The sequence below is a fragment of the Glandiceps talaboti genome, chromosome 2 (genome assembly GCF_964340395.1).
Source record: "Glandiceps talaboti chromosome 2, keGlaTala1.1, whole genome shotgun sequence".
NCBI lineage: Eukaryota > Metazoa > Hemichordata > Enteropneusta > Spengelidae > Glandiceps > Glandiceps talaboti.
In genome coordinates, this window is record NC_135550.1 from 21,489,093 (window position 1) to 21,507,835 (window position 18,743).

General features: G+C 36.7%; 1 protein-coding gene across 1 annotated transcript; it reads right to left on the bottom strand.

Annotated features, from left to right (window-relative positions):
- Positions 1 to 3,556: 3,556 nt before the first annotated feature.
- On the bottom strand, positions 3,557 to 16,220 carry LOC144445500 (ATP-binding cassette sub-family C member 10-like). Its single transcript, XM_078135076.1, has 17 exons — positions 14,610 to 16,220; positions 13,996 to 14,223; positions 12,687 to 12,843; positions 11,973 to 12,208; positions 11,422 to 11,673; positions 10,785 to 10,883; positions 10,437 to 10,626; positions 9,239 to 9,523; positions 8,590 to 8,761; positions 7,812 to 7,980; positions 7,102 to 7,317; positions 6,730 to 6,857; positions 5,874 to 6,043; positions 5,506 to 5,666; positions 4,962 to 5,215; positions 4,373 to 4,616; positions 3,557 to 3,965 (listed from the first exon to the last, which is right to left on the bottom strand). The coding sequence occupies exons 1-17, from the start codon at positions 16,218 to 16,220 to the stop codon at positions 3,720 to 3,722; spliced, it is 4,818 nt and encodes a 1,605-aa protein (XP_077991202.1). The 3' UTR covers positions 3,557 to 3,719.
- Between the last annotated feature and the right edge of the window lie 2,523 nt (positions 16,221 to 18,743).

Genomic DNA, 18,743 nt, shown 5'->3' on the forward strand with positions numbered 1-18,743 from the left:
CCTTTTCTACATATCAGTTAGTTGAAGGACACCCTCTGCACTGTAAAACGAGTGGAATGATAGCCGCCACTCTGTAAAATAAGTGGAATGACAGCATTTTCAATGCTTTGGAACTGGAATGACAGCATTTCCAGTATGTAAACAGTGGAATGACACCCCTTTCTACATTCAGTTAGTTGAATGACACCCTCTGCACTGTAAATCCAGTGGAATGACAGTCGCCACTCTATAGCATAAGTGGAATGACAGCATTTCCAATTCTTTGGAACTGGAATGACAGCATTTCCAGTATGTAAACAGTGGAATGACACCCCTTTCTACATTCAGTTACTTGAAGGGCACCCTCTGTTTCATGATACGTCCCTGATAGTAGGGACAATTGTCAGAATCGAGTCCCGGATTACTCGATCCGTATGCAAGCAGGACTACTCACGCCCTTGCTTAATTAGTAATACTGAAGGGTGGGACGCGGCATCGAATAAGAACACCAAAGTGTCCTACCCCTTCTTTTTTTTTAGCAAATGTTGAGCTCGTGGAGACTGAATTTTCAAGATTCGAATCATTCGATCGCGCGAAAACAAAAGATAGGTAAGTAAATCATACTGCCGTTGGGGGCGCTATTCAATCGGTGCACTCCACAGCATAGTCTTGCTGCTAGACGTTCGGCTTTCTTTCGATACTATAAGCGAACGAAGTTCGCAGTGAGGGCTTGCCCGAACAGTCTAGCAAATGTCATTTTCAGACCGGACATTCCATTAAGATTACATTAAGCGGTGGGTTGGGCCATGTATGCATATATATACTTTAATATATTCAATCTCTGCATGCAGGTGTTGACAAACACACTTATGTCATTACTATGTCTTATCGGTTTATGGTAATTGTGAGTTTGATGAGTGTGTAGACGTTGTCATTCACACATTTCAGTTAATGCATTGGTGGTTATTTTAACAAGCCCCTCCTTAAGATGAATATGCATGAAAAATTAGCTATTGTCCTCTATTTGTGCTTGTCGCTAATGCGGTTCTCTGATTGGCAGTTATTTATATCCTGATGACATTTGCTGGACCTTGGATGTTCCATCCTCGATAGCGATGTTCGGTATAGTGTGTCGTATTGTATCGGAAGAACATCCGAGGTCTAGCAGATAGACTATCCACAGCACAGAGTACCGTTTTCCAGCGCGATTCGATCGAGTTAAATATATGTATTTCTCTGTGTATTATAATTAGATATTAATTATCGATTCAAGATACTGAAATAATTATACACAAGAACTGGACGGAACTTTTTGATGATGATGTTATTCAATATTGTTATAGACACCAGAATTGTTGCCTCATGCCCTTGCATGGACATGCAAAAATATTCATGGTTTTAGTAACCAAAAGTTGAATTGAATTGAAATTGATTTATTATCCAAAAAAATTAATTAATTAACATAACAATTATATCAAAAGGGAAAAGAATGAATTCGGATAACAGGAGTCAGATGTCAGCAGTCATGATTTCGTTCACTGAGTTGTTGAAAATAATGTTATTTGTTCAGTTGTTGAAAATAATGTTATTCACTTTGTAAAAATGGCGATCCCCCCTTCTTTGAGTCCCAAATTGAGGTGCCCCCCTTGATTTACCAACCCCAGGCGTAAAAACTGAGCGCTCCCTTATTCAAAAGAATCTCAAAAAGTTTCAAGTCCCACCCCAATGTAATAAGAACATTCGTTGCTCCCTTCAGACATCAGAATTTTAAAGACCCCCTTCACAAACCCAATTTTTTAAAACCTCATTTCTCCTTTAAAAAAAACCCCCATAATTTCTGTCCTTTCCCTTATTTACTTCTATTTCCTCCATATATTGTAATCCTAGAATTTGTTGTTGATGTTCTAATTAGCAAGGGACTGTATATAATACAAAAAATACACTTTGAAACTGGTTGATAATGAATAATACTTTATTAACCTGTTTAAAAGTGTACGTTTTTTGGTGTAATGGCTAGATTTTAATATGGTTACAATGAGTAAAGATAAATCATTGTATTTAGACTGACACCAGTCCCTCGGGAGATTTCTTCTTGAATCTCATAATCTTCAACTGTTTTGAGTTTGTTTATATTCATTTTTAGTTTTGTCATTTTTTAAAAATTTGTCGATGTATTCGAATTTCTATATTCTCCAGTATTAGCTGTAGGCCTATCATGTACATACAGTATGTAGTGATCCTAACAGATTCTAATAAGTTTGTACTTAATGTAAAATATACTTAAAATTATGCCATTTGCCCAGACACTTGGCCATCTGGCTTGACATGTTGTTGAAACCACTATGTCCAGTCAGATAACCAAGCCTCTGGACTACAATCCTGTCAGTAAAATACTGATCTTTTTTTAATAGCTAAACAAAATATCTGAATGAATTACGATATCAATGATTTGTAATGTGTTTTCTCCCGCTACGCCTTGCAAACGAATGTTGTCCACATGTTTTGCTTGTATGAGGGGGTACTTTAATATGAATGCATTTGATGTTGACCTTGAACACACTTGGCTATATATATAATAAAAAGCCATGTGTTATTTGTTGTATGGAGTAAGTCATTCATTGCAGCGACTAAGATTATGCATCATGTGATATTGCCTATCACTGAGTCAGTTATGTAATCTACCCTCCTATCTATGATTTTTTTTAATGTATTGTAATTTCTGTCTATAAATGTGATATGGTCCATCACTGAGACAGTTATGTGATCTATCCTCCTGCTCTATACATGCCATATCACAGGCATTCAAATCAATCTGTATGATTTTTTTTTTAATGTATTGTAAACTTATTTACTATACATTTAAAAAAAATCATACAGACTGATTCAAGTGCTTGTGTGCCATATAGTCTGTATACAGGAAAACAGAACAGATATATTCCACCAAAATATATAAATGGACACAAATTTCTATATGAACAAAACACAACCTTTATCAGTACGTACCTCTTGACCACTCAGACAAATTTGTACTTACTTTCCACATCTTGAAATGAGACGAACCTCATCGACTTGGGACATGCTTCTAATCATCTGTACAAATACATAGATTATGTAACATTGGTAAAAATTGATAACATCACTGTCTAACTGACAGTCCAAAGTTCATTTCATTTAAATCTGTTTATACTACTACAGAGCTCTGTATTACCATAGACCTTTCGTGTAGGGGTCTATGGTATTACTAGGTGGTTTAGAATATGTTGATTATTGGCAGTAGCACTGCCAGCAAGGTTTTTTAAAATGATAATAAAGATATTTTGAGATTTGAGGTTGTTGAGATTGGCTTTGTTGTAGAAAAATAACAAATTCGGCAGACAGACAGACACATTCAATAAAATATTAGATTTTATTACACTATACATTCATACAGTCTGTAAATATACAACAACACTGTAACAGAGAATCGAAAGACTGAAAATAGACTACATGATCCGTGGTACAGATTCCTTGATTAATGGTATTGCACCTTTAATACTGTAACAAAGAAGCATCGGAAGGCAAGTCTTGGTACACAAACAACTCAACAAACAACTTTCTGGTTATAAATAAGTCGCTCACATTTTGATGAACTGAACTTCTTCGCCATAATTAACTTTTTTCAAGAACAGAAGCTGAAAGTTGATTTTTTATAGATTTTGTGTCAAGCCAAATCATATTTTCATATCATGATAAGCAAGCAGCTAGAAGTTTTTATTGACCAGTCCATAGAATAAGGTATTCTTATCTGACAGTAAATTATCAGGTGTATCAAACTCAGCTACTTTGCCTTTGTCCATTACAAGTGTTCTATCACAACCCACTATGGTATGGATACGATGTGCAATTGTTAACACTGTATGACTGGCAAATTCTTCTAGTATTGTTTGTTGTAGGAATTGATCAGTCTCTTGATCAACACTGGCTGTAGCTTCATCAACACATAAAACCTGTTAAAAAAACAAAAGTACATGATTTCATTAAATGCTACTCACTTTTAGATGTTCCAATATTTTTTATTATGCGCAAGTGCACATGCTCACACACACACACACACACACACACACACATATAATCACATACACATGCATGCAAATATGCATGCAAACATGTTAATTGTAATTTGCATGAAGATGATCAACCAGGTTAGTACCCTGTGATACCCCACCTTTCAGTAACTAATGAATGTCAATTTTAAAAGTGAAGCATGCAAAATAAGGGTGTACACACTACTGATCTTGGACCAATTGTTCACAAAAGTAAGCTAGTACTTACATGCATTACTATTTTTTTCAGAAAAAAATAAAAAATGCATAGAGACATTTGTTAATATGATGGAAATAAGGAATGTACCAACCTTTGCTTTCGTTAGGAGTGCTCTAGCCAAGCATACCAACTGTTTTTGTCCCACAGAAAAATGTTTCCCCCTCTCTGCAACATCAGCATCTAGACCACCTAGCTTCTCCACTACTTTCCTGAGATGGCACCTGCCTAAAACGTTCCATAACTCATTATCCGTGTAACATTGCGTTGGATCTAAATTCTCCCTGACTGATCCACTGAATAGGAATGAGTCTTGTGGTATAATGACCAGTCTGGATCTAAGTTGAGGGAAGAGATTATATGACAAGATCAGGATATCATGTTGATTTCAGTTTCTGTTCTTGTAATTGTTTGTCTCATTTAACTCTTAATATGTAAATATCTACAGTCCGCTATAATGTGGAGACAAGCTCCAAGTGTTTAGCATTCAAGTAAAACTGCAGTATGGCCACACCATAGTGTTTAGCGAAATAAATACATTTTTAATCATATACTGAGGGTAATATAATAAATGGAAACTTCTTCAGTATATTTCAAATCAACATATGTGGAATGAATTCTGACTTTCTTCTGTGGTGAGAAACTGGTTAATAAAGTTATGAAATAAACATTTGGAATTTTACCTTAGTTCCGTTAAATCTAGATGACTAATATCAATTCCATCTATGCACACACTTCCAGACTGGATCAGCTGCATGCGGAATAAAACACGGAATAAACTGGATTTTCCAGACCCTGTTCTTCCAACAATTCCAATTTTTTCACCAGGTTTTGTAGTGAAAGACACGCCATTCAAAGCATTAGGAAGTCCTGGTCTGTATGCCATATGTATATCATGAAATATTATACAGCCAGCACGAGGCCAGGATAAAGGTGCCTATATGTAGCAATGTGAAAAAATTGACATGATTAATCTACATAATATCCTATAAATGCAGTTTGAGCTAATTTTGACCTCAAAGGATGAAGGTATACATGTGAGTATATTTTTTGCTGGATATATTACTGCTACATACTCATAAATGCATTCTTATCAGGATGTACTAGGTCTATCTTACTGTCTAATCATACCATTTGTGGGAGCATGGGTAGACCTTAGTATAGGCATATCTGAATAATACCATGTTTTGTTTTGTTTTCTGGTTGTATATCTTAACAGAAACATACCTCAATAATGGCATGATTTTTTTCTGGCTCTACATCTTCAATATACTGGACAGTTCGTTCTACACTGACCATCTCCTTTTCTGTTTCAGTGAACATTGTGACAACTCCTGACAGTAGACTGGTAATGGAGAGAGCATAGGAAAGTGCAAGACCTACCAGTCCTGTATAGTGTGTGAAAGAGGAACATTTAAATGAGCAGGTCTATATATGGACTTCATCCTAAGGTTTTAGCTATGTGAAACAGGTAATGTTGTATCACAGCTGAAGAAAACTTCACACGTCATCAAATCTCTCAGGAGTTATTTATCTCTAATATCAATGATAACACAAAATTGTAGCTGGTAGTATGACAATAAAAGATGATTTACCAGGATTTACAGACTGCAAGTGATGTTCCAATACAGCAATAAAGGCCACTCCAGTTACTATGGCAACACCAATCATTTGTAGTCGAATCGCTAACCACTGACTGGCAGCTAGTGTTGAGAACTGTGCTCTCTGACTGGTGTTCAGTTTGTCATTGTTATCACTTTGAAATCTGGAAGTACATAAATACAACAGTGACTTCGTTGTGGTGGGAATGTGATCATTTAGTTAACTATTTCCTGATTTTAAAGTGAAAGTTATTTTTCTATCAATTGACTACATTGCAATGATTCTAATGGATGTGAGAGTCATGCTGAAAACTGCTTCATGTATGAAAAATCCTATTAGAGCACATTCTTTTCTAATGGATCTCCAAGACAGCAATTCTTCATATGCCCTATAGTTATACCAGACAGATTTACACACTGTGTGTAACAGATTTCTAGCAAACCTTATACCTAAAGTGGCCATTGTGTTGAAATTTCTAACTTTAAAAGAATGTAATCTGTGTGATGAAATACATTAATTTTCTTCATTGTTTTACTCATGTTGTGGAGAGAACTCATTAATCAACATCATATGATTACAAAAACGGCTTATACTTAAATTTTCAAAATTCATGAAATTCATGATAGATTATACCCAATAAGCAATATACCATTTTTCACAAGGACTTGAAGACCACATGACTATCATTGAATTTAACATAATTTCCCACAACAAATTGCTATTATGGTCATGTTACCATGGTGACTAAAGAAGTCATCTTTTTATTTAAATGACAATAGAATAGAAAAGATATTTTGAGAAATGTTATCAACATAGAAAGTTATACTTCACAAAGACATAGTGACTTACCTATCTGATGCTCTCAGTGCACGGATAGTTACCAATCCATTTAGAGTTTCTGAGAAATGAGCATAGATTGGCGACAGAGTCACACTGCTCAATCTCTTTAGTTCTCTGGAAGTCTGTCTGTAATAATGCTGTAACAATAAGTACAACTATCAATCACTATTCCACCTCGTTAGTTCTTAGGAAGTACAATTACATGACACTGAATGATTTAAACTATTATAAAACCCACAAATGCTTGAAGAAGTCTAAAGCAAGCAAATCTTCTATGAGATACATCATGTTATTCCACCCTCAACATGAATGTGGTTGGCCAATACATGAGGGCGCCCTGACATAGTACATGTATACCTTACAGACCACTACTGTACTTACCTGTATGTAATAGTAGAAAATAGCTAGAGGTACAAGCAGTATTGTAAACCATGGCAACCCATAACATGTGACCACTATACTTCCAAACAGACTGTAAAGTTGAGCTAGGAGAATATTCATCACAAAAGGTAATGTGTCATCAATCTCATACATATCTGATGAAAATCGGTTGATAATACGACCAATAGGAGTCACATCAAAGAACACTACAGGTGCCTGAAATTAAGAGAGAAATACATTATTAAAATAATAAACATTGGGAGAACTTGATTACTGCTATTAGGAGATACTTTTATTCACTTTTGACAAAATTGATGTCAGTTGGTAGGTTTCATAATGTGATTCAAATTTAACTGATATCATAATGGTTACTATGTGTTGGGAAAGGGTAGTTGTGGTGGTGGTGGTGGTGGTGGTGGTGGTGATCTTGGTGGTAGTCTTGGTTGTTGTTATTGTTGTTGTTGTTGTAGTGTTGGCGGTGGTAGCAGTTGTCTTGGTAGTATGGTGGTCTTGGTTGTTGTTGTAGTGTTGTTGGTGGTGGTGGTGGTCTTGGCAATGGTGGTCTTGGTGGTAGTGGTGGTGGTCTTGATGGTGGTGGCATGGACAAACTATAATCATATATCACTGCGGTAGAGAGACTATGGTCAAACCATAGCTGAATTGCCATCAGTATCAATATGTATGAAATAAAGACTGAATCAAATACATACCTTTAAAATACTAGAGAGTAACCTCTTATGAAGTATTCTGGCAGCACAGATACCACCATAGGCAAATAGAAATGCTCTACAGAATGTACAGATTGAATTGACAACAGCTATACTACCATACACTGTTAGATAGAATTCAATGTCTGAGTCCTTGCCATTACTTGCAGGGCTATTCTGTGCTCCAAGACCACTTGTACTGTCAGAAATAAACAAATCATAGCATGCTACATCATTCAGATTCTGAAATACCTTTGAGTAAAATGCATAGTGGAGAAATTTCTATGATTTGAAAACATATGCAATGAAAAGCATGACACATAAGTATGTTCAGCATGAGAAAAGTGACTGTTGTGTTAATAATCTTCTAAAGCTAGGTGGTAGATATCAAGTTTGATCTATTAACTGGTATTGAATGACAGACAGACAGACATACAATGCAGATAGACATAGACAAAAAGACAGATTGATAGCCTGCTAGATAGCCAGACACACAGATTGACAGCCTGCTAGCCAGCCACCCAACCAGGCAGATGGACGGATTGATGGAATGACAGAAAAAGACAGTCAGACAGGCAGACAAACAGACAGACAGACAGACAGACAGACAGACAGACAGACAGACAGACAGACAGACAGACAGGCAGGCAGGCAGGCAGGCAGGCAGGCAGGCAGACAGACAGACAGACAGACAGACAGACAGACAGACAGACAGACAGACAGACAGACAGACAGACAGATCAATCATTAGTAAACATATCATAATAGAGGCGTTACCAACCTGGCTATCTGTTGATAGATTCCTTGACTGGCAATGAACCAATAGGTAGGTTGTACAGGACCTTGACCACTGCCTAATAGAAAGCCTACATGACTGATATTGCTGGCATTGTTTGTCTGATGTGAGTGAGTCACCCAATAAGATAACCACCAGTCACTGGTGTTTCTAGATGCTGAAAATACATAATACAAAAAGATGTCTACCAGTCACTGATGTTACTAAATGGTAATACAGTTCAAAAGATTTACATGTACAGTGATAGTGATGGATATGGTGGTTTCAATACTTTTAGATAGGTAAAATGGGATAAGGGAATCAATCATTTCACACATTGAGAAAGTGGAGTGCTTGCCCAGCAAAGTTATAAGCCATTCAGTGCAGTACTATATTGAGTCCTTTCTATGACATCACTTTACCTGATCTCCTGTTTTTCAGTCCTTGAAAAAGACTTCTGTGCAGTCAAAACATTGGGATCCAATAAAGTAGAAGTTTTAACTAGACTTGGACTTGTCATTTTATTCGAACTCAAGCAGTATTATATCAGAAAAGATTATGGGAATTTCTAGCATTAAAATAAAGATACATGATTGTGATGATAGCATTAAAAATGTTATCTGAACTGAAGTCAATAATTTTAATCAAATCTAACCTTGCATGAAAAATAATGACAAGAGAATAGCTGGTGCAAGACACTTTCCTATAGCTTTCCAGTAAGACCAATACACATGTAGTTTAACAACTCCAACTTCCTTTCCTTCCTCTTCAATCAAAGTACCATCTTGCTCGCTTGTATTTTGGCTTGTGATGGTCAAACCATCCACTTCTTCATCACTGAAATTTGTACTTTTAGCTCTGGCTTTGCTGTCTTGTTCATCATCTTCATCTCTCATAATAAATGTGGGTGCAGTTTCATCCAACACTATACTTGGAGGACCTGCCAAAATATACATACAGACATTGAGAATACAGAATTAACTTTGGTACTTAGGAAGAATTATAATTTGTCTTCTTTTCAACATACAAAACAATGTATGGAGTGGTGATGACTGAAGCCCTACAAGTGTAATGTATGGAGTGGTGATAACTGAAGCCCTACAAGTGTAATGTATGGAGTGGTGATGACTGAAACCCTACAAGTGTAATGTATAGAGTGATAAATGACTGAAGCCCTACAAGTGTACTCCATGGAGTGGTGATAACTGAAGCCCTACAAGTGTACAGTATGGACTGGTGATAACTGAAGTCCTACAAGTGTACTGTATGGACTGGTGATAACTGAAGCCCTACAAGTGTACAGTATGGACTGGTGATAACTGAAGTCCTACAAGTGTACTGTATGGAGTGGTGATGACTGAAGTCCTACAAGTGTAATGTATGGAGTGGTGATGACTGAAACCCTACAAGTGTTCACTGTATAGAGTGGTGATAACTGAAGTCCTACAAGTGTAATGTATGGAGTGGTGATGACTGAAGCCCTACAAGTGTACTTTATGGAGTGGTGGTAACTGAAACCATACAAGTGTTCACTGTATAGAGTGGTGATAACTGAAGTCCTACAAGTGTAGTGTATGGAGTGGTGATGACTGAAGCCCTACAAGTGTATTGTATGGAGTGGTGATGACTGAAACCCTACAAGTGTTCACTGTATAGAGTGGTGATAACTGAAGTCCTACAAGTGTAGTGTATGGAGTGGTGATGACTGAAGCCCTACAAGTGTATTGTATGGAGTGGTGATGACTGAAACCCTACAAGTGTTCACTGTATAGAGTGGCGATGACAATAGCCCTGAGAGTGTAGATTATGGAGTGGTGATAACTGAAACCCTAAAAGAAAGTTCTTGTTCTTACCTGCATTCAAAATTTTTCCTTCACTCATTACTACCACCAAATCAGCAGCTTTCAAATATTTGGTATGATGAGTGCAAAGGATTCTGGTCTTGTTAGCCAACAATCCCATGATGCATTGGGTAAAGAGATGTGCAGCTACATGAGCATCTACTGCAGCCAATGGATCATCAAGTAGGTATATGTCTTTATCCTGCATTATAGAATGAAAAAATAAAATATATACCTTTGTATCTAATTTTACATACATATATGTCTATGTAAATATAAGAACAATACAGCAACTACTAGAGGGATATGAGACACTGCCCTCACTGGTGTAATTTGTACATGTAGTAAATGTGAATGTACCTGATACACAGCCCTTGCTAGTGCCACTCGAGCCTTCTGACCACCACTCAAAGTCACACCATTTTCACCAATTTCAGTTAAATCTCCAGCTGGTAATATCTGATAAAAGAAATTGTTTTATGATATGATTACATATTTGACTTCACACAAATAAAGAAAGTGCAAATCAGTGAAACCTTGATTGAGAAATGACTATAAACTGGTTCTACATTTACATTCATTTACAGACAGTAAACAAGTTACAAAAACAAAAATATGTCGATGAAAATCTACGTAGAAATGAATTGTTTAATCATGTTGAACATCATTAGACAGGACAATAAAGCTAACATTGTCATAGTTTGCAATGCATGACATAGCAACATTCTGAATTTTATATGGATAGCATGATCAGTGTTTTTGCTGAGGTCGGAGAACCCTGGTAACAGAAAGGGAGAAGGGAGTAAAAATGGCAGTGTTTCGATATCTCCATAGAGATACCTATGGTAATTTTGTTTGGGAACCCAGCTAAAATGACATGGGAACCCTGGTAGATTTTACCTACTTACCAACCTTAGCAAAAACACTGACAATGAAGGAATATGGAGTGCTATCTCCTGTCATGTTTTACTTTGATTATAAACCACATTTTTGGTACCTTGAGATCTTCTCTGAGAGCACATGCATCCAAGACAGCATTATACTTGTGATGTATGTATGGCATTCCAAATAATATGTTGTCTTTGACTGTGGCTTGTTGAATCCATGCTTCCTGAGTGGATAGGCCAAACCCTTCATTTAAACATTCCACCCAAATGTCACCATCACAGCGTTTCATTTCTCCTGTTATTGCTGCAAGGAGTGAACTTTTACCCGAGCCAACATTACCAATCACCCCTATCAGTTGACCCTATATACAATGTTAAAAGTATTACGGTCAATCATTAGAAGGAAAGCGTGTCAGGCTTGGCTAGTGTAGATTCTTCCATTATCAAAGTACATGTATTCCTTTTTCACATTATGCATAACTAATGCAACTGATTGATAGAATTGATCCAAACTTTGTCAATAGATTTTATAGGATACAAAAATAAACCAGTTATAGGAACAATGATAGTACCTGCCTGACAGATGAGAGAAAGGGATGAATTTGATTTAAAGAATTTAAAATGAAATTGTTATTGAACTAAAAATGAAGTAAAAATATACCTTTCTGATGCTGAGATTAATATCAGTCAGGGCCAATACACCACTTTGTTGGACAGTGTCACCTTGGGTAGAATCAATACCAAGTGCACTATCATTGTCATCCCCATTGTCTGTCAGTAGTTCACATTGACTGCCGCTATCATCAAGGTTCTTACAATCTGCTTGTTGTTGCCATTTCCACTGAAACTCTCCACTTTGTATTGCCATACAGGTATCTTGGTTTCCTGAAATTGGACCTAGCATAGAAAACACCATATTGGGTTACTTGATGAAATAGACTACAAGGAAGTCATCTCAAGTTGCCGGAAAGTGAAATATACAAGTTTATGGGTCAATCTAAGAATAACCACATTGTATATACACATGTATTATAAACTTTAAACTTTGCAGTTGGATCCAAATTTGAACACAGAATTGCTTGCTTGGCATCAAATATGTAATATTTCAATATACCATATATCTGACAACTTTTCAACCAGTTTAGCAAGAATGTATATCTTCAATGTTTTTCTCAATTGGGGTCATTTTCAATGAGGAAACATCAAAAACACTGGTTCAACTGTTATATAACAAGTACTCTGTATTAAGGGAATTCAATTCTAAACTGTCAATCCTGGAAATCTTACTCCACGTTATTCATCCAGAAAATATATCAGGACCTGCCGTCATTATGAATCCGTCTTTGTTTTTATGAAAGACTAATAGTTATTATACCTTGATGATAATACTTGCTTAGGTCCATATCTTGTAGATTCATAAATGTTTGTAGTCTGTTCACTGAAACCCAGGCTTCCATTAAACCATTAAGAACCCATGGAAAGGCATTGAGTGGTACAACCAGTATATTAAAGAGAGCAACACAAGTAAAAACCTGCATAGAAGAAAAAATATCACATTTTAATATCATCATAATTTCCTAACGTGTCTGGGAAATTCAGTAACATGTTGATTAATAATTCTACTGCTTCAAAGAGTGGGAAAATATTTGATCGTGTAATTTGGCATAAGAAGAATTTTCCTAGACCCCATATGAGGTTTGGGAAATATAGTAAAAATGTCAAGGTTCCTTCAAAGATGGAGGGAAATATAAGAAAAAAATCTTAGAAATACACATTGATTTTACCTAGTTACTGACAAAGCCTTTGGACAATGTCATGACATTACAAACTTGGTGTAATATTTTGAATGAGATGGTAGTAATTTTATGAGACAAAGTTGAGTGAATATTTCTGCTATCCGACTACAAGCAAGAAGAGTAGCTGTATACTGTAACCCTACCACAACTTATCAAACACATAACCCCTAGCTGTATGGGGTTGCTTTCTACAATATCAATATGTGAAGCTGGTTATAACTAACCTTAGTTAACCTCACCCCATCCATCTACACTAAACCTAAGCCTAAATCCTCTCAATCAGTCCATACTTTTATTCAGGTTATAATGATTTACCTTGCTAGTATGTCCATCCCATCCATCGATCTCAATATAACAGATGCTGTATATGTAGATAATACCGATAGCTTTACCTTGAAATTAATTAGCTGACCCCAAACTAGCCCTATACCCAACCCCCTCTACTCATCTATTCACTCACCTTGGCTGTACTTTAGTTTATAACCCCACACCCCAAACCAGCCCTGTATCTAACCTCCTCTACCCATCTATCATCCCACCTTTACTTACCTTGGCGGCACTGAGCTGACCACAAACTACTCCTACCCAACCTCCTCCACCCACCTATCCATTCATCTCCACTTACCTTGGCTGTACATATAATTAGTTAACCCCACAACAGCCCTATACCCAACACCCTCTATCCATCTATCCTACCATTTTTACTTACCTTGGCTGTACTTAGTTCACGCCACACCCCCACCTCTATCTCCCCCTATACCCAACCCCCTTTACCCATCTATCCACCCACTAACCTTGGTTGTACTGAGTTGACCCCAACACCCCACACCAGTCCTGTGTCCAACACCGTTCAACCCCCTACCCATCTATCCTCCCACCTTCACTTACCTTGGCTGCACTAAGTTGACCTCCTGTTGCTGCATACGTAGCGAATGTCAGTAGTGATATCAAGACAGGAGTTGTTGCCCAGAAATAAACACAGAATGCATCCAGATATTTAATACCTCTTAGACTTTTCAGTTCATCAGCTCTCAGAAAGTTGATTTTGTCTGTAAAATGTCTCTCCCAAGCAAAGAATTTGATGACCCGGATTCCAAATAACACTTCACTTATCATCTGTAAGTGTAAATTATTTTGAAAGTTGCAGTACCTGGATGTACAATGGATAGATTCACTCATTGACAACAAAGTAAAGTATTCTTGTTTTATCATGATTGTCATATTAAAAATGAGGCACATTATCATTAAAAATTTGGATATTTACTGTAATAACTCATTTTAAAATGTATCAAACTAGCAATTTTAATACAAATGAATATGCATTATCTATAAGTAAGTTAAAACTACATTTTGGTAATGAAGTCTCTCCAATGTCTATGGTTAGGATAAGATTCTTGTACCTATTATTATGAGGTCTTTCAGCAAAACCATGTTTTGGGGAAAATACAGAGAAACTGGATGTAAGAAATATGTTGATGAACAGTAAAATACACATAACATACCTTAACCCTGTTGTCTTTTCTTTTCATCAGGTCCTGGTTAAGTTTCCCTATCTTCATTGCCAACATATAGTTGAGTGGTATTAACAACACCATCACACCAACACCCACTAAAAACGTCAGCTGAATTTGTTGATACAGTAGATAAAATGCAATGGCAACTTGCACTGGCAGACTCCAGAAAGCATGAAAACTCACTCCAAAATTACGTACTCTGTCAACATCAGTACTCATAAAGTTAACAATCTCTCCTGTTGAAAACTTGGAAAGTGTAGTCGATCCAACAGACAATGCCTTGTGATAGATGCTTGTCACCAAAGCAGCCCTAGCCTGCAAGCTGATCTTGTTGACAAGATAGTTGAAATGAACTGAACACATAGCAGATAAAAAGGTGGTTAATAGCAGTCCAGCTGCATAGTAATAACCAAGACGTGTTGCTTCAGTCGGACGCTCCATGTAGGATACCAGGTAATTCAATAATACTGGACCAGCTAAATTTAGACAATCAGAAATTAATTTAAGTAGTCCAAGTGAGTAAAATTTTAGACCAAAACATTTGTGCAATGCTTGTAGGAGAGTAACATCTATGTTTTCATTGTCTGACAAAGTCCGTTTTTTCTGTGGAAGGTCACTTTCTGAAAGTCTCTGTTTTGAAGTGACTTCTTCATACCTGCAAGCATCTTCTTGTGTTTCATCTTGCTTTGCATCCAATAGTATATCAAGTTTAGTGAGACTCCTACTTGCTCTGTTCTGTAGAGCTCTCATAAAAGAAACTGAAATATCATCGGTTCGAATTTTTCTGGGTAGCTGAAACAAGTCCTCAGATGACTTCAAGTGACCTTTTGACCCCTTGACCATGAGAGGTTGCACCCACCAATATGTTAATTTGGACAAGATATTGGCTTCATCTTCAGCAATGCCAAGTTCATGTTCTTCTGTTTGCATATATGGTAGCAAAGGATCCCCCTCCCCCTCATCTTCACTGATATCTGCATTGATAGAATCCAACACTCTGACATGAGTGGCCCCAGACTTGACAGTAGGCAGGAGAAGAAGCAGGTACAATAATTGGAGTCCTCCCACAGCTATGATGACACCAGCTTGTTCTACATTATCAACATTAGAGTTTGATTTATCTTCAAAGAACAGTATTGCACTTCTCAATTGTACACAGATAGTGGCTACAGTCAATAACCACATCATTATCAGCAACATTGGGCCACGTCCTTTATTTAGTGGCTGGCCCAATCGTAGTAGATGCCATAGTGTAATTGCATGAATAATCCACGTGATACATACAACTGAACTGGTTACATAGTCAATAATTTCTAAATGAATCTTGCAGAGTATTTGTGTGATTACATAGGTCCACGGAAGAATGGCTAATGATAATGCTACTATCACTCGACATATCGATATCCAGTAAAACCTTGTATTTGGTTCAAATCTTCTGACATGGTTGGTATGGTGCCTTCCTAAATAAAAGGCACTGCATATTGCAAACAGAGAATGGCTACCTATCACAAAGACAAGGTCTACAAAACATTGTCCAAAGTTATTGTCTTGCCAGGCTTGAATACTTTTGTTACCACACAGTTGTTCTTGCAAAGCCATCCTTATGTACTCTTCTGGCTCCTCCTTTCTGTAGTTGGTAGACACTAGCTTGTTGAGTTAAGCTTGCACTGTGTAAAGGACAATGAGTGTACAAAAAGATAGTTACTTGGAATTAGCTTCATCTAAAGTTTTGAACTGTACACACACACACACACACACACACACACACATTACATATTAGACACACACATACATACCCACATTACATCTTTCAGAGAGAGAGAGAGAGAGAGAGAGAGACACACACACACACACACACACACACACACATACATACATACATACATACATACATACATACATACATACATACATACATACATACATACATACATACATACATACATACACATACACATTATTAGACACACACAAATGTACAAATATAAATAAATCACACTCACAGAATTTGATAGGATGACAGAGTATATTATATGTGAAATCAAGACTCTTGTTTAAGATGACTATGTTAGTAATTTTGCAGCTTTCCTAACTTAATTAATGCATTTGGCAATTCTAAATGCTTTAAAATCTTCCTGACTGGCTACATACACATTTGTGTGCGTCTAAAATTTATATTGGTACATTTGTGTGTGTCTAATATGTAATGTGCCTATGTGTGTGTGTGTGTGTGTGCATGTGTGCACATGTGTGTGTGTGCGTGTGTGCATGTGTGCGCGCGCGCGTGTGTGTGTGTGTGCGTGTGCGTGCGTGTGTGTGTGTGTGTGTGTGTGTGTGTGTGAGATAACAAATTTAAAATTCCACAAAACTGCACTGAACAATTATTTAAAACCAAGAGTCTATATATTATAGACTATGGGTTTTACCTAATGTAGAAAGGTCAAGGCCAGGTTAAGTGGCAGAGTTGCTACTCATTTCATTTCCAGAAAAAAAATTCTTGTAATAAAAGAGCTCGCAATTTTTTAATGCCCCACCCCTTTCATGAAACATGAATATTTTGGATGCCCCTCTATTTTTCGTTGGGAAAACTTGAACCCCCCCCCCCTCACCACACACACACACATACACACACACACACACACACACACACTCACTAAATACTATGACTACAGTGATTTCAACTCCAGTACATGACATGTTGTAAACAGTAACATAGGTACTTCCTTCGTTCTATCTGAATAGATAACATGGCCCTCTATAATTGAATTGTGTTTTTTTCCTGTTTGATATTACAGTACAATCGCTAAGTGACTGATCGATCATCTCATCAATAATATTTTTATGAAGTAGCTGCAATTACTTGTAACGTATTTTTCTTGGTTTCGGGGATTGTACTGTAAAATAATAAGATTACATGAGCAACACGAAGCAATCGAGGTATAATTTTATACTCTATTTGCTGGAAACATTATACAGGCTAAATATATGTCCTACCATAGTGTACGAACCCGATCAGAACAGCTGGGGTAGATGTTACCACTTTGCGACAATAAAATCCCTCGTTGTCGTAAACTCACTAATTTTACCTTTAAAACATAAATCTGAAAGTGAAATATCTCATTCATTTATGTTACTTAGGAAAAGAGTATATTGATTCACCATTTAATTGTTCTAAACTATAAGACAGACTGTAATATTTTGCGACAAAACTCACTGTTTGTTGGTATCACCTTTTCCGTTGACGTTGGCATTAGATTCAGATTCATTACATATTCATATCATGCTAATCCGGATTGTGATAAGATGCACATGGCGATTAGCATGTTTGGTCATAGGGAGCCCAGGATCCAGGGACCATGTTACAAACAAACAATACATGGGTCCTAAATGGAATATCTATATACATGTATATACATGTATGTATATATGATATATATATGGGCCTGTATACTATGTTTCTATATATACTCATCCTTACAAACAACATTGTTGTACATATTTTTCCATGAGTATAAAATCATACTTCATACTCATGATGCATATTTGTTTGTTTATTTGTAACATGGTTCTTGTGCTCCCTGTAGTTTGGTACGGGTAGACTGTCTGTGATGTACAAAGCCAATATTCCAACGAATAATGGAAATAGAAATTGCCGATCATGCATGACGTATGGTAGATACTTTTACACTGATCACGACTCATGGGAAATAAAAAGTACTGATGTACAGTTACATAGCCTTTAATATTGAGTTATACTCATAGTGTAGGTATTCCAAACACCAGAGACCGATTTTGATGGAATTGCTCATGCCTTACGTGACATTCTTTGAAACCATCCACTACCATTGAGCAAGATCCAAGGGCAGGGTGAAACTATAATATATTTTAACTGATATGCAAATAAGGTTCATCAATATGCAATAGTTCATTCAAAGTCTTGTAAGCCAACGTCAACCAGTGTTTCGATACACGTACACTTGTACTGTCGACTTATTGATTTGAATTGAATAATATTTATTACCCGAAAAAATAACATCCCAAATGTAAATATTCGTTTATCGAAAGGGAAAATATTTTAAATCGGACAACAGCTATGCTATCACGTCTGATCCCTAGAAATGA